At 58.7% G+C, this 14,667-nt stretch overlaps 1 protein-coding gene across 1 annotated transcript; it reads right to left on the bottom strand.

The window, feature by feature from the left end:
- Positions 1–12,805: 12,805 nt before the first annotated feature.
- On the bottom strand, positions 12,806–14,661 carry LOC127595194 (NADH-ubiquinone oxidoreductase 75 kDa subunit, mitochondrial-like). The gene is given in 2 exon segments (XM_052056832.1): positions 12,806–13,143; positions 13,146–14,661. Coding segments are annotated over 2 exon segments (1,854 nt in total).
- Positions 14,662–14,667: the final 6 nt, after the last annotated feature.

Below are 14,667 nucleotides of genomic sequence, written 5' to 3'. Positions count from 1 at the left end.
AGCCGCTGCCTGGCCTCTTGCCCCCGAAGATGTTGTTGATGATGTCCTCGAACGACCCGAACCCCTGGGCTCCCCCGCCCGCGCCCTTGAACATATCCTCGAACCCGCCGAACCCGCCCGGCCCGCCCGGCCCGCCCGGCCCCTCGTCGCCAGTCATGCCGGTCTGGTCGTACATCCTCCGTTTGCTCTCGTCGTTCAGGGTTTCGTAGGCACTGGTGAGCATTGGACTTGTTGATCTCTGCAAATTTTTCCTTGGACTTGGGGTCGGGGTTACGGTCGGGGTGGTGCTACTTGGCGAGGCGGTAGTAGGCCGCCTTGATGTCTGACTGGGAGGCGGACCGGCTCACGCCCAGAACCCCGTAGAGATCCTTCTTGGCAGCGAACCTACAGGCCAGCCTGAGCAGCCCCCCTATTTTCATAGCCTCAACTAAAATTATGCAGATCAAATGAACGAGTCAAGCTGCATCCTGGACTCGCTGGTGTAGAAGGAGCCCATCTTCGGGGAGGTCGTCATCATGTCGCTGCGGCTCACCCGATTAATAAAGGAACTATTCTAATGAATTATTTCCTTGAGCCAGCCCTCCCGGTCCCGCATCGTCTTTGTTATCTGCTCGTACTTCGATCTCAGCTTCTCGTACTCCGCCCGGAGCCGCTCCAGCTCCGCCCGCAGTCGGTCCCGTTCCTGCTCCACCCCCATCGCCTCCCGCTTGAAGTTCAGTAACTGGTCTCTCTCCGACTTGACTGTCTCAAGCGAGGCTCTCAACCGGGCCAGCTCTTCGGAGTCTCCCCGCTTCGACTTGCCCAGGTCTTCAGAGCTCCACTTGTCGGCGGTTTTCTTGTGGTCGAATTCAAGGTCGGCATATCTTCGCTTGAGGGACTCGAGTTCGCGCTTGAGCCGTTCGTTTTCGATGGTGAGCTAGTCGATAGTCCGGCGCTGTTCCCCCTCCTTGTCGTAGACCTTGAACTCGGCGGCTTCCTTTTCAGCGCGCAGCTTGACCAGCTGGGCCTCCAGATCGACGTTACGGCGGGTGAGATCTGCCAAGCGGCTGCTGTTTTCATCCTCCTCGAGTCTGAGCTTGGTGGCCTTGCGAGTGCTGCTGGAATTGAGCTGGAGGAGTTCGGCCTCAAGCTCGGTGATGCGGCGGAGGCTGGCCTTGAGCTTTTCCTGGAGGGCCTTCATGGCGTCCAAGTAGGCCTGGGACATTTGGGAGGAGGACTCGGTGGAGCGGGATTTATAGGTGGTACTTTAGACGATCATTTTATTGGTGAAGCAGTATCCGGTTGATAAGTTTTTATGCTTGATGGGCATGCGAAATAAGCCTCTGGGTGAGGCGGAGGCCACGCGGATGCTCGAGAAGGGGGCCGCCGCCCGGGCGGAGTGCCTCGACTGGCTGGAGCGCCTGACCGTCTACCAGCGGGCACTGGCCTTCGAGGTGCAGGATGTCAACTTCGTCAGCATCCTCCTCCATTCCTTCGTTCTCATGAAGAACAAATCCCCCGACGTCAAGTACAACATCGTCTACAGCAAGATCAAAAACGAGTACCTCTACCAGATCTACCCCGTCGTCGAGAAGAACGCCAGCTACTACCTGCCCCAGGCCAGGGCCCCGCCCGCCTTCTCCTCCGTGCTGAGAATGCTGTGTTTCACCAGCTCCTTCGAAGGGCTTGACACCATCTTCCTCGACCACCAGGTGCTCAAGAGCCCTGCCAACTTGGTGAAGGACTTCATGGTGACGATCAAGCAGGGCTTCAAGGAAGGCTCTACAGACCCCTTCTTGTCGAGTGCTGACCAGTATCCCTCGCGGGGAAGAGCCGCCCTTCTGGATAAACTAAGACTGGAAGTTCACCATCGACACGTGGGTGGTGCACACGCTGGTGAAGACCATGGTCTACAACTTCAAGCACCGGCGCAGGGCCATCGAGGAAGACGGCACCCACTTCCTGCTGAAGCTGGCAGACTACAAGCGACTGTGGCTCTCACTGTCCCGCTAGCACCGCCGCTAGATCCTTATGGACTTCAAGTACACTCACCCCGAGTCCAAGTTCATCGATGGCAAAACCAAGCTGCCCTCAGAAGAGGATCTTAAAGTGCAGCGGGCCCGCCTCGAGCACCTCTGCGACAGCGACGAGGACATCTTCCCCCAGTTCCTGCTGCTTCCGGTGGAGGTGGTCGCCGACCCTGCCGCGCTGCTGCGGGTGTCTGTCCTCAACCAGCTCAAGGCCCTGCATTTCCAGAAATGCATAGAGGAGTTGGAAAGCAAGGAAGAGCCTACCGCCAAGAAGAAGAAGAAGCCCAAGAAGAAGAAAGAGCCTGAGAAGAGGCCCAGCGAGCAGCGGGCGGAGTCTGAACACAGGCCCCAGCCAGAGCCTCGCTAGGAGCTCATGAACACCGAAAAGCGCAAGCCTCAGAAGCGCAAGCGCAGGAAGAACCGCCGAGCAGGCCAGTCCGAGGTCTGCTAGGGCGAAGACGTGCAGTCCTTGGAGGCCGAGGACGGCAGCTCCGGCGAAAAGGATATCGTCGAAGAAGTCAAATTGGTTACAGGCAGCCCTCTCGCCAAGACCCGCAAGACCAGTCTCACCGACCTACGTCTCAGCAGGAGCGACGAGCCCAGCGAGGAGCACCCTGAGTCCAGGCCGGACCTGAAAGGGGTCGAAGAGCGCTTCGAGCGGGACCTGGAGATAATGGTCAAGAAGTACGCGAACGCCCTGAGCGAGCAGTCCAACAAACTCTTGCTCAGCAGGAAGAAGGTCTTTGCGCAGATCGAGGCCTGCGTCCACTCGATCGCCCGCTGCGAGGTCAAGCTGTTCGGGTCCTGCGGAGTCGGGCTCGCGCTCAAGCACAGCGATGTTGACATCGCCGTGGACCCCAGCTTCCTGAGGGCGGTGCCGGGCCGGTGGATGGAGCCGCGAGAGGCGGTCAAGAAGGGACTGGAACTGATCTCTGAAAGGCTGACCCACGAGAAGAACGTCTTGGAAATAAAAGGCATCTTCACAGCCACGGTGCCGATCCTGAAGCTGAAGGTAGAGTCCAAGCCGGGGTCGATCGTGCCGGTGGACCTGGCCATCGAGATCGAGGACGGCTGCCTGACCACGCTGTTTATGAAGCAGCTGTTGGACCGCTTCAAAGAGCTACACGCCTTCGCAGTACTACTGAAGATGTTCCTCAGCGAGCGCAAGCTCAACGTGCCTTACAAGGGCGGGGTGAGCACCCTGCCGCTGATGCTGTTGGTGGCTGCCTACTTAGTCGAGAGCAGGCTCTCAGGCCGCAGAGCCAAGTTCGTGGGGCTGCTGGAGTTCTACGGCAAGCGGTTCGACCCGCGCACCACGGGCGTGCTGCTGAAGGGTAATGAGGAGAGTCCGTTCTTCTCGCTGCCAGTGCGTCCGCAGGGAGACTGCCCGCTCCTGGAGGTCATCCACCCGGTCACGCTCAAGCGAGTCACCCCCAACGCCTACCTGTTCGAACGCATCCAGAGCGAGCTGCGACACTTCCTGGAGAAGCTGCAAGTGTAGCGCAGCGAGCAGGCTCGGAGGGTGCGGAGGGGCGAGCCCTACGACCTGCCGGAGTCACTGCTGCAGAAGTTGATTTAGATCGATTGATGTCACAAGGCCTGATTGTCAGGCATCGCTAGTCCTTTGGCGAGGGCTGCTTGGTTGTGCAAGTGGTTGAGGCCCAGCGCCCAGATCCGCTACGTGGCTGGGAACTGCTGGCGCACCAGCTCGCGCATCAGCCGCAGCTTGAGGCAGGTGCCAGGCTGCTGATAGTTGGGCAGTTTGCTGAACAGGATGATCATTTCCTTCTTGTCGTCGTCGAAGAACATATAGTTGTGGTACCACCGGCGGCACCAAAAGTTCTGGCTGGAAGGCAGCCCCAGCCTGGCCAGCTTGGCCACCACCTTCCTCGGGACACTCTCGTAGGAGCCTCTGAACTGCCCTTTTCCTGGCAGCAGGATCTAGCTCAGCAGGTAGCTGAGTTCGTAAGACTAGCTGAATTGAATGTCTTTATTGTCCAGAAGGCTAGTGGCTTTCTTGAGATTACCCTGTAGGTATGCATTCAGCGCCAGTATGCGCAAGTCGATGCCCTCGGTGCGCTCGAAGGAAATGCCGCTGCTGATCAGGTACCTGGCGATCAGGTCACTGGGGCTATTGACCAGACTGGCCTGCAGCTTGGCCCTCAGGTTCTGGGCCGGGGAGACGTTGCACTTGATCAGGATGTGCAAAAGAGTCCTGATGAAGGACTCATCATTATTGAACTTTTAGATTTGCTACTCGGACTTAGAGATCAGGACCTGCCAGAACGGAGAGCAGATGAGGTTGGTGTTGGCCATCAGGTTCTTCAGGTAAATCAAGATCAGCCGGCTTGAGCACAGGCTTCTTTAGATACTCTTGGCCACCAGAAGGTTCAGCCCGTCGTCTTACAGGTTGTCGATCTAGATGGTGTCGAGCAGCTACCGCAGCAGCTCGCTGTTGCCCTAGAGCAGGGGCTACAGTTCTTTGACAGTTTGCGCGAGCAGAGGGCCGCCCACCTTATGCTAAGCTGCCAGCTGCTTGCAGATCGAGTGACAGTCTAACTGCGGTAAGGACTAATATCCGTGCCAGCTTCGGTACTTGTACTTGAAGATGATCCGGCTGAACTCGGGGGTGAGGTAGGGCCGCTCCAGCTTTTTGTTGTAGTTCAGCCAGCCGAGCACCCGTTTGACCGCGCTGTTGTAGTAGTCCTGCGCATGCATGAGCTGCACCGCCTGGGCCAGCCTCTCGGCGTGGGCGGGGGTGGGGCTTAGCTGGGCGAGCTTGCTGGCGTAACTGATCTGTGAGGTGGAGCTGGTCCCGAACAGTACAATGACTTAAGGCAGCCGATGGAGCGAGAGCGGAATAATCTCGAACAGTTACAGTAGCGCGAGGTGCTTGGCCTGTAGGAAACTGAAGGGCAGCTCAAGCACTTGGGATTGGATCTCCTCCAGGAAGAACTGGTCGTCTTTCCGGCTCTTGCAGAGCCAGAGCAGCTCCCTAAAGCACCCGTGGTCGCAGAAGGCCAACTTCACCAACACCGACTCTGTGACGGTCTTGCTGCGCAGGTAGACCGTAATCTTCTTTAAGGTCACCTCTAACCCGTTTGCCATCGCTTAGCTTAGCACGTCTAGGTGGGGTTACTACAGGTATTTGGTATGGTGATGCTAGATGTACTGCACAGCCGGTTGGAACTAAGGGAATTCCTGGCAGATGCAGTAGACCAGCAGGTTGTACTAGGACTTCGCCAGGAACTTGTCCAGCAACTGGAGGACGAGCTCGCGGCGGTGCCTGAAGGCCAGTCCTATCACCTCGGGCGAAATGACGTTCAGACTCAGCAGCTCGTCCAGGTCGGGCTACTTGAGGATCTGCATGGCCACGCGGGTCAGGCTGTTGCTGTCCTCCTCAGACAGAAAGCTAGGCCGGGACTTAACCAGCTTCATTAGGTTCGGCCTCAGCTGCTACAAGACGGGGTAGCCCATAAGCGCCTTCATGCCTTGCATGGTGAGCTGGATGCCTGGATTTGACTCGACCAGGGCCACGATGAAGCGAGAGATCTTGCGGGCTAACTCGTGGTGGGGGATCAAGGAGGCCAGGGCGAAGATGTCATGGTCACTGAGGTACTCGAGGTTGCGCTAGATGTGGTTCACGAAGTTGTTGAACCAGGTTGGCTACAGGGGGAGGCTGAACTTCTTCGAGGTTTTGATCAGCAGATTCAGCATTCCGACCAGGCTCTGCACGGGAAGGATGCTGCAGCCTTTCTGCCGGAGCAGCTCGATGGCCTACTTGATGATGCTTTGCACCAGCGGCAAGTTGTCCTTGGTCTTGTCTATCCGCAGCAGCAGTTCAAGCACCCGCTCGATATTCTTGTCCTCGTTCAGCACGGTCCTGTCCTACCGCACCCGCTGCTCGAGGCCGGCCAGTCGATGGAGGTCCATCGGCCTGTACTGCAAGAGGATGAAGAGCACACTGACCTGCACAGAGAAGGAGGCAGTTTCTGACCTATTGGCCAGCATTTTCACGGTCAAGAAGGGTATGAGTTGAGGCAGACAGGCGATGCCCTCCAGTTTGTTGACTGCCTACTGTATCACCTCGTCAGAAGAGCTTGGGTGCTCGATCGTGTCTAGGATTTTCTTGACGACCTTGGCGTTCACGATGTAGTTAGCGAGGCGGCTATCCCTGGCCTTGTTTTGCATAAAGGGCTGTGACGTTCTCAAGAGCATTCGCCACATCATTTTAAAATTGTCTTGGAATGCAGTAAAAGGTCGCCTGGGCCAAGGGCGCGGACCTGTGGGCCCTCCTTGAAGACCATCTGGAGGCCGCTCGGCTGCTCCTGCTCAACCCGAAAAAGCAATCTGCCTTCATAGAGTTCCCTGACTCGAAGCGGAAACCCCTCGAAGTACCATTCTCCACGCTGTTCGAACGCGGCCCCTCCCCTGCCACTCCGGACGACTTGTGCGAGCTGGACGTACTGAGCGTGGGCGAGATCTTCAGCTGCCTGGAGCAGCGGTTCAAAGCAGACTGCATCTACACCAGAATCGGTCCGGTGCTGCTTTCAGTCAACCCTTACAAGCTGATTCCGTAGCTGTACTCGGAGAGCAAGACTGCGTAGGTGAGGCAGGGGATTAGGGAGTCTGGTGGGTACAAGAAGCCGCATATTTTCGGGGTGGCGGGGCAGATGCGGCACCAGTTTGGGGTCACCCGCCGCTGCCAGTCCATGATCATCACTGGCGAGTCGGGCGCCGGCAAGACCGAGGCTGCCAAGAAGGCGCTGTACTTCCTGATGCTAGAGAGCAGCAGCCACAAATCCCTGGAGGAAAAGATCCTCGGCTGCAACCCGGTGCTGGAGGCGTTCGGAAATGCCCGGACGGTCCGCAACAACAATTCTAGCCGGTTCGGGAAATTCCTCAAAGTTTACTACAACGAAAAGTTGGAGGTCGCGGGGCGGAGATCGAGAAGTATCTGCTGGAGAAGAGCAGGGTGTCAGGCGGGGGCAGCGAGATGAACTTCCACATCCTGCACCTGCTCAAGGACCGTTTCCTGGCCGGCCGCGACTGTGCCATCCTCGCCAAGGGCGGGTTCGAGCTCGCCGAAGACCTTACTTACGATAACATCAACTCGCAGCTGCTCAAGATCGGGTTCAGGAAAGATGAAGTCGCACAGCTGGAGCGAGTCCTGCTGGCGGTCGTGCAGCTGGGCAACCTGCAGTTCGACTAGTCCACCCTCACTGACACCCAGGGCTGCACCATCCACGGAGAGGATCTGGAGGCGGCGGCCGAGCAGCTCGGGGTCGCAGGCGAGGTGGTGGGATAGCACCTGCGGTACAAGGTGCGGGAAGTGGGAGGCAGCAGGATCCTCTCGCCAGAGGGGGCGGAAGCCTGTCGTGCGCGGCGGAACGGAGTGCTGATGGGGCTGTACGAAGGGGTGTTCGAGTGGGTGATCCGGAAGATGAACAGCCGGCTGAACCCGGGCAAGCGGGGCCTGTGGATCGGCCTGCTGGACATCTTCGGGTTTGAGGTGTTCGAGAGCAACTCGCTCGAGCAGCTGTGCATCAACTACGCCAATGAAAGGCTGCACGACCTGTTCACTGGGTTGCTCATCGAGGCCGAGCTGGAGGAGTACCGCAGGGAGGGGCTCCGGCTTGAGCTTGATTCTGCGGCGGGCACCAACCGCCCGGTCCTCGAGCTGATCGACGCCCCGCCCAAGGGAGTCTTCGAGGTGCTCAGGGATTCTTGCCTGCTGGCTTCGGATTCAGACCAGCAGTTCTTCCAGCGCCTGCAGGCGGCCCACAGCAAAAACCCTTTGGCCGCCTTCAACCGGGACCGCAGCTCGATCGCCATACAGCACTCGCTCTGCCAGGTGGAGTATGCCACAGGCCAGTTCAGGAGCAAGAATTCAGGCCGCATTTCGCTTGATTTTCTGGAGGACAGCAGCAACAAGCTGGTGCAGGCTATTCTGGCCGAGCTTGAGGACAGTCACGAGTTTGTGGCCAGCAAGTTCCAGAGGGAGATGAAGGAGTTGCTCAAGGAGCTGACTTCGAGCCAGCCCTATTTCGTCAAGTGCATCAAGCCCAACCCCGCCAAATAGCCTCGGGCTATCTCCTTCGACATGGTGTCCTCCCAGCTTAAGTACCTAGGCGTGCTGGAAACAGTCAAGATCCGCAAATTCGGTTACCCCAACCGGCTGGACTACCAGAGCTTCTGCCGGAGGTACGGGCTGCTGGCTAGCAAAGGCGGGCTCGAGGGGCCAGGGTTGGTGAAGGAACTGGGCCTGGAGGACACCGCCCTTCTGGGCAAGACCAAGGTGTTCATGAAGGACCAGACACTCGCGGCACTTAATGAAAGGCTCACCTAATTCCTGAAGCAGCAAGCCGCCAAACTCCAGGCCATCATGGGGCAGTTCCGGGTCTATAAGTTTAGGAAAGTGCTGAGGCGCAAGCTCAGAGTGCTGCTGGCCGTGAGCAGGAAGAGCGCCTTGCTTGCGCGCATGCGGGCGAAGTGCGAGGAAGAGGCGCTGAGGGGCGGCTGGGCATGGATTGTAAAGGGCTATGAGAAGTTCTTGTTTGAAAAAAGACTGGATGCTGAACTCGAAATGGAGCGGCTCAAGAAATAATAGGCTGAGAGGGAACGCCAGCAGGCCCTTGCAGACAAGGCTCTTGCAGACAAGGCTCTTGCAGACCAGGCCCTTGCAAACCAGGCTCTTACGGAACAGCCACTTACAGAACATCCATTGACGGACCAGGCCCTTGCGGAGCAGGTACCTTAACAAACCAAGCCCAGTGATCCCGGAGTGAGCCCCTAACCGGCTGAAGATGCTACGGATCCACTGGGGTCCAGCTTAGTGCGGGAGAACAAGCTAGACGTGACCGAGTTCAAGTCGAAGTAAAAGATGTAAGAGTACGCAACAGAGGGCAATGCCGACGGGCGACAGGTACTCTCGCGGATCGTGACCACCCACCACGTGCTGAAGATGCAGCGGCCATATCTGCTCAACGCACTGTCCTGCTACGAGCTGTGGGGTGGTCGTGTGCCCGCCTTGTTTGAGCCGGACTGTGATGAGTTCAACCCCCTTCTGCGGGTCGAGGGTAGAAAGGCTCACGCCATGCTCGAGGTTATTCAGGAGGAGGCTTCCCCGGGCAGCTACCTCGAAGACTACCGGCCTGAGTTCATCGAGGAGGTCAGGCGGCACCCGGTGCTGGAGTACTTCGCGAAGGAGGTCAACCCGTACTGGCTGCAGGGCGTGGCGGACCCCGAGCGGGAGGTGGACCGGCTGCTGACCTTCCAGCGGGTGGACCTGCGGAGACCGTTGCTGCGGGCGAACAGCATGTTCGTGAAGTAGGCGATCATAAGCTTCGGCTCGCTGCTGAAGTTGATGGGGCTGAAGACGAGTCGCTTTTCCTTGAAGGACAACTACCTGAACCTGCTCTACCTGTGCTCCGGGATTTACAAGGACCCCAACACTGGCAAGCTGGTCCGAGTGCTCGACCGCCTTAGGGTCCGCGATTAGTTGTTTGATAAGTTTACGCTTGAGGAGAGTTAGCGAGAGCAGCAGGACCAGGAGGACCAGCAGAACTAGCAGCAAGGGTTTGAGTCAGCCAAGTCAGCCAAGTCAGCCAGCGAGGAGCCCAACATGAGCGTGATAGAAGAGCCCAATAAGAGCCCGCCGGTGCAATCCGCGTCGGGCCGGCTCAACTAAGTTCTGAACAACAGCATGAAAGCACTCATCGACGAAATCTACTTCTAGATCGTGAAGCTGTACCGCGGCTGTCCTCGGGACGACCACCGCCGCAAGCTCATGAACATCATGCGCGGCCTCAGCTAGTGCTTCCCCCCCTCCATGGAGGCCTGCCTGCCCCTGGCCAACTTCCTCCTCCAGACCATGGAGGCTGAAATCCCTTCGGCCTCCATGTCGCAGGTGATGCGCACCATCAGTACCTACTACGACTGCTACCAGCGGCTGTTGCGGGTGCACCACCTAGAAGTCAAGTTCGATCTGGTGCAAGTGTTCGCACGGTAGACAGGTCTGACCCCGTAGACTATGATTGAGCGGCTTGAGTGCAGGAGGGTCTTCGATTAGCTGGACTTTGACCACTTCAGTGACCCGCGCGGTAAGGCTCTGCTGGTTAATATGTATACTGGCGGTGTGGTCAAGGTGGAGGTGCACTGCTGGGAAAGTGTCCAGACGGTGAAAGAGAAGGTGAGGGTGGCGGTGGGGCTGGCGGACCGGCGAGGGTGCATGTGCCTGATGGAGCAGGTCGAGGAATACGGACACATAACCCACGAGCACATCCTGGAGGACTACCTGAAGGTGTGGGACGTACTGGCCGTGCAACAGCGGTCGACCCGCATCGAGCTGCGCAAATACAAGAAAAGTAAAACCTACTATCTGATGTACGGTATCAAGTATTTCTACCCGCTCTTGGAACAAGACCAGAACTCGGTCAGGCTCTACTTTGCACAGACCCGCCACGCCTACCTCGTTGGCAGTCTGGCCCCCCCGCTCTCCCTCAGCCACCGCCTTTCTGCGATCATCTTCTACCGCGACAACGGGCCTGCCAACCCTGCCAACGAGGCCGTCCTCGGCAGCCAGCTGTCGGCGATCGTGCCCAGCACGCAGCAGGACGAGGCCAGCGAGCAGGCCTGGCTGGCGGGCGTGCTGGCCTAGTACCGGAGCATGAACTTCCCCAGCCTGTTTTCGGCAGAGTTCGAGTTCCTGAAGGCGTGCTGCCAGGTGGAGCTGTTCTGCGCGCATGTCTTTTTCGGCAAGATGTATGAGCTGGACTAGATGTTCAACTCGCTTTCGCGGCAGGTGGAGGTCAGCGTCAAGCTGGGGATCAGGCCCAGCCAGCTGCTGGTCCTGGACATGGCGGGCGAGGTGCTCTACTGCCTGCCCTACACCGAGCTGGTCCAGTGGGGAGTCAGCCTCGACCGGAAATCCGGTCCTTCGTGGTGAAGGGCAGTCACAAGCGATACCTGCTGTTCGGAGTGGACCAGCCCGAATAGATAAACGGCTTGGTGAACGGCTACATGAACTGGCTGATGGGGCGGCCGCACGACGACGCCACTGCCGAGGACCACGTTATCTCACTGACCGGCTGATTTATTTGCTTATCGTTGATGGACGAGGAGGGACTGTGCCGCGAGGACAGGGACAAGGAGGACAACGAGCATGCCTCTTAGCTTGTCCGGGCCTATCAGCGCCAGGCCTGTGAGCTGGAGAACCTCAGGATGAAGCAGCACCAGGGCTATCGCTAGGCCGGGCGGGTTCTTGAGCTGCTGCGCGCCCGGGAGGAGAAAGCTAGCCAGCTCCGGCGGGTTCGCTTCTAAACCTTTTTGGAGAGCCTGGAGGCGGACCTGCAGCAGGCGCGGTTCTTAGAGCAGCAGGAGCAAGAGATGCTGATGCTAAGCTATGTGGAGAAAAGCAAGGAGCAGCGGCACGAGGATGAGGAGATCATCACTCTCGGCAACTTCGACAAGAAAACCCAGCGCAAACTGATAACCAACCACTACAACAGCAACAAGGCCTTTGTGAAGCAACTGCACTGCATCACCTCGGGCTCGAGCATGCTGGTCCAGCGATGCATCCTTGAGGAGGCTGCCACCATCCGCTCCTATATGGCCCGACAGCTGGAGCAGGTGCTGGCCGCCTTCCGCGGGCGCTTTCAGCACTGCGAGCGGGAGCTGTCCGAGGCCAGCCAAGCAGCCCTCCAGCGGGCCTCTGAGCTTGAGGGCAGATCAGCAGCCCAGCCAAAGAAGATGGGCAGCCGCATGAAAGCTTCCAAAGTACTAGAAGAGAAGGCGGTAAACTTGGTGCTGAAAATGAAGAGCAAGTCGGCCAACCTGAAAGACAAGGCGGCGGTCGAGATGGGCAAGTGGAAGGCCATCCTCACCAACAACGCCAAGCGACTCGAGGCAGCCAGAACCGAGCTACAGAGCCTGCTGCTGCAGCTGCGCGACCACAAGAATCAGAACGAGGCCCTGCGGCGGGAGTGTGCCGGACTGACCAGACAACCGCTACCAGGGCTTCCGGGCCCGGAAGAGACAGTCCTATCTGGACAGCTACCTGGAATACCTGTAGGGCATGCACCAGGGACTGCTGGCGCTGCAAGTTTGATATTCGTTTATATGGAAAGGGTGGTGTATCCGGCCCTGTCGGTGCTGCTGCTGGGGCTGCCGGCCGCCCTGCTGCACTCCTTTCGCAAGCAACTCAGGCTCAGGGGCTCGCTCGCCCCGCAGTTCGTGCTGGCTGGGATTGCGGTTGTGACCTTCCTGCGGTTGCTGCAGTCGTCGCCGGAGACACCTGTCCCTGAGGGGCACTTCCCTCCCTGCACAAAGTGCAAGACCCCAAAGCCGCGGCTGTACCATCACTGCAGGCGCTGCGGAAGGTGCTGGTTTCGGCAGGACCATCACTGCCTGTGGATCGGCCGGTGTATCGCCTGGAACAACCTGCGCGAGTACGTGCGCTGCCTGATTTGGAGTGTGGCCAGCCAGCTGTCTGTAGTCTACGTGCTGGGCAGCAATATGAGCAGGCTGGTGGCGAGGCCGGGGTGGCTGGGGGTGGCGCTGCTGGTGGCGGCAGTGGAGGCGGTGCTGGCCTGGCGACTAGGACTGCTGCTACTCGATCAGTACTACAACATCTGCAGCAACCAGACGACCATCGAGACCTACAAGCTAACCGAGGTGAAGGCCCGGGCCTTCGACGAATAGTTCGGCCGGCGGTTCGGGTCCCTGGCGGGCCTGGTCAAGCCCTGGGGCAGAAACTGTCCGGGGGTGGACCTGGAGGAAGAATCGGATTGAGGGGGTCACATGATGAGCTTCTTGAAGTTGGTGTATTTCTACTCGTTGAAGGCGATCGAGCATTTCGCCATCACCACGCTCGAGCGGGTCACTGCATCCGTCATGTAGTAGTTGTCGATCAAGTCCTGCAGGGGCGTCCGCAGCACCTCGCCCTCGGTTACGCTGCGCTCTGAGAACTTGCCGAAGATGGTGGGCTCGACTCGGTCGTACCTCAGCAGATGGGGGGACAGCATGGCCATCCTTGCCCTGAGCTCCTCCTGCGAGGAGTAGGGCAGCGACACCCCGCAGCACTCGCTGATCGCCCTGAAGATCTCCCAGTCCTACTTGGCGTAGCCCGGGGCTCCACAATTTTGTTGGCCAGCTGCACCCGGCCCTCCAGGTTGAGGTAAGTGCCACTCTTCTCCATGAAGGTGGAGCCGGGCAGCACCAAATCCGCATAGGAAGCACCCTCGTCCCCGTGCGACCCCACGTAGATGACGAAGCAGTCTTCAGGGATGTCTCGCTTCTCGATGTTGTTGTCGCAGAGGAGGAAGAGCACCTTGGGCTTTTCGCAGACGCGCCGCAGATTTAGTCCCAGCTCCAGGGCGTTGAGAATGCCGGAGTGCCGCTGGATGACGTTGTAGCCGTTCCACCGCTTCTCGGGGTTGATGATCCCGAACTTGTTGGCGATCTTGCGGCAGAGGGCCTGGATCGCCTGTCCGTCCACTCTGGTCAGCACGTCCTGCCCGAGGATCAGCATCGGCATCTGCGCGCCCGAGAGTTCCTCGGAGATGGGGTGCTCGCCCGCCAGGATTTCCTCCAGGATCTTGGAGTTGCTGCCCAGATGGTTGTGCTCGTAGGTCAGGTCGTTGTAGGGGCCGATCGAGGAGATCTTACACTTCTTCTTGGAAATGGCCTTGAGCACCCTCGCGTTGAGCAGAGGTGACTCGGCGCGCAGGTTGCAGCCCACGAGCAGGATGTGGTCGGTGTCCTCGATGCCCTGGATGCTGGAGTTCATCACGTAGTTGGCTTTGAAATCGGATGAAACTTCCAGGCGGTAGTCATGCCTGAACTCGAAGCACTCTCCACCCAGGCGGAACACCAGGTCCCTCATGGCGGTCAGGGTCTCACAGTCCGAAAGCTCACCTACTGACCCGCAAATCTCATCGCCCCTGACAGCCATAATCTTCTGGGAGGCCAGGTTCAGGGCCTTTTCCCAGCCGATTTCCTGGAAATCGCCGCCGACCCGCTGCAGGGGCACGGTAATTCTCTGCCTTTTGAGCCCGTCATAAGAGTTCCTGGACTTGTCGGTGAGCCACTCTTCGTTGATTTCCTAGTGGACGGCAGGGTTGACCCGCATGACTTCCTGGCCCTTGTATTCCACCTGGATGGCTGAGCCCAGCGTTTCCAGGATGTCGATCGTGGGCTTGCTCTGGACCTCGTAGCGCCGGACTGAGTAAGCTGTGGGTCCATGGTTTAAAGCCCCTACTGGGCACACGTCTGCGATGTTGCCTGACAGTTCGGACTGCAGCATCTTTTACACGTAGGTGCCTATCTCGGTGGCCCGGCCTCGCCCGGTCGTACCTAAATCATGGTAGCCTCCGACCTCCTCGGAAAAGCGGATGCAGCGGGTGCAGTGGATGCAGCGGTTCATGTGGGTGACCACCAGCGGGCCAAAGTTCTTGTCCTCCACGGCCCGCTTTTCCTAGTCGAACCGAGAGACCTGGTAACCGTAATCAAGGGCGTTGTTCTGGAGGTCGCACTGCCCGCCTTGGTCGCAGATGGGGCAGTCGAGTGGGTGGTTGGCCAGAATGAACTCCATGACTCCACCGCGGGCCAGACGTGTGGCCTCGGAGTTGGTGTAGATCCGCATGGCAGGCATCACGTT

This window comes from Hippocampus zosterae, unplaced genomic scaffold (genome assembly GCF_025434085.1).
Source record: "Hippocampus zosterae strain Florida unplaced genomic scaffold, ASM2543408v3 HiC_scaffold_422, whole genome shotgun sequence".
NCBI classification, from domain to species: domain Eukaryota; kingdom Metazoa; phylum Chordata; class Actinopteri; order Syngnathiformes; family Syngnathidae; genus Hippocampus; species Hippocampus zosterae.
The sequence above is the reverse complement of the archived record's forward strand: the minus strand, read 5'-3'. Positions and strand labels throughout refer to the sequence as shown.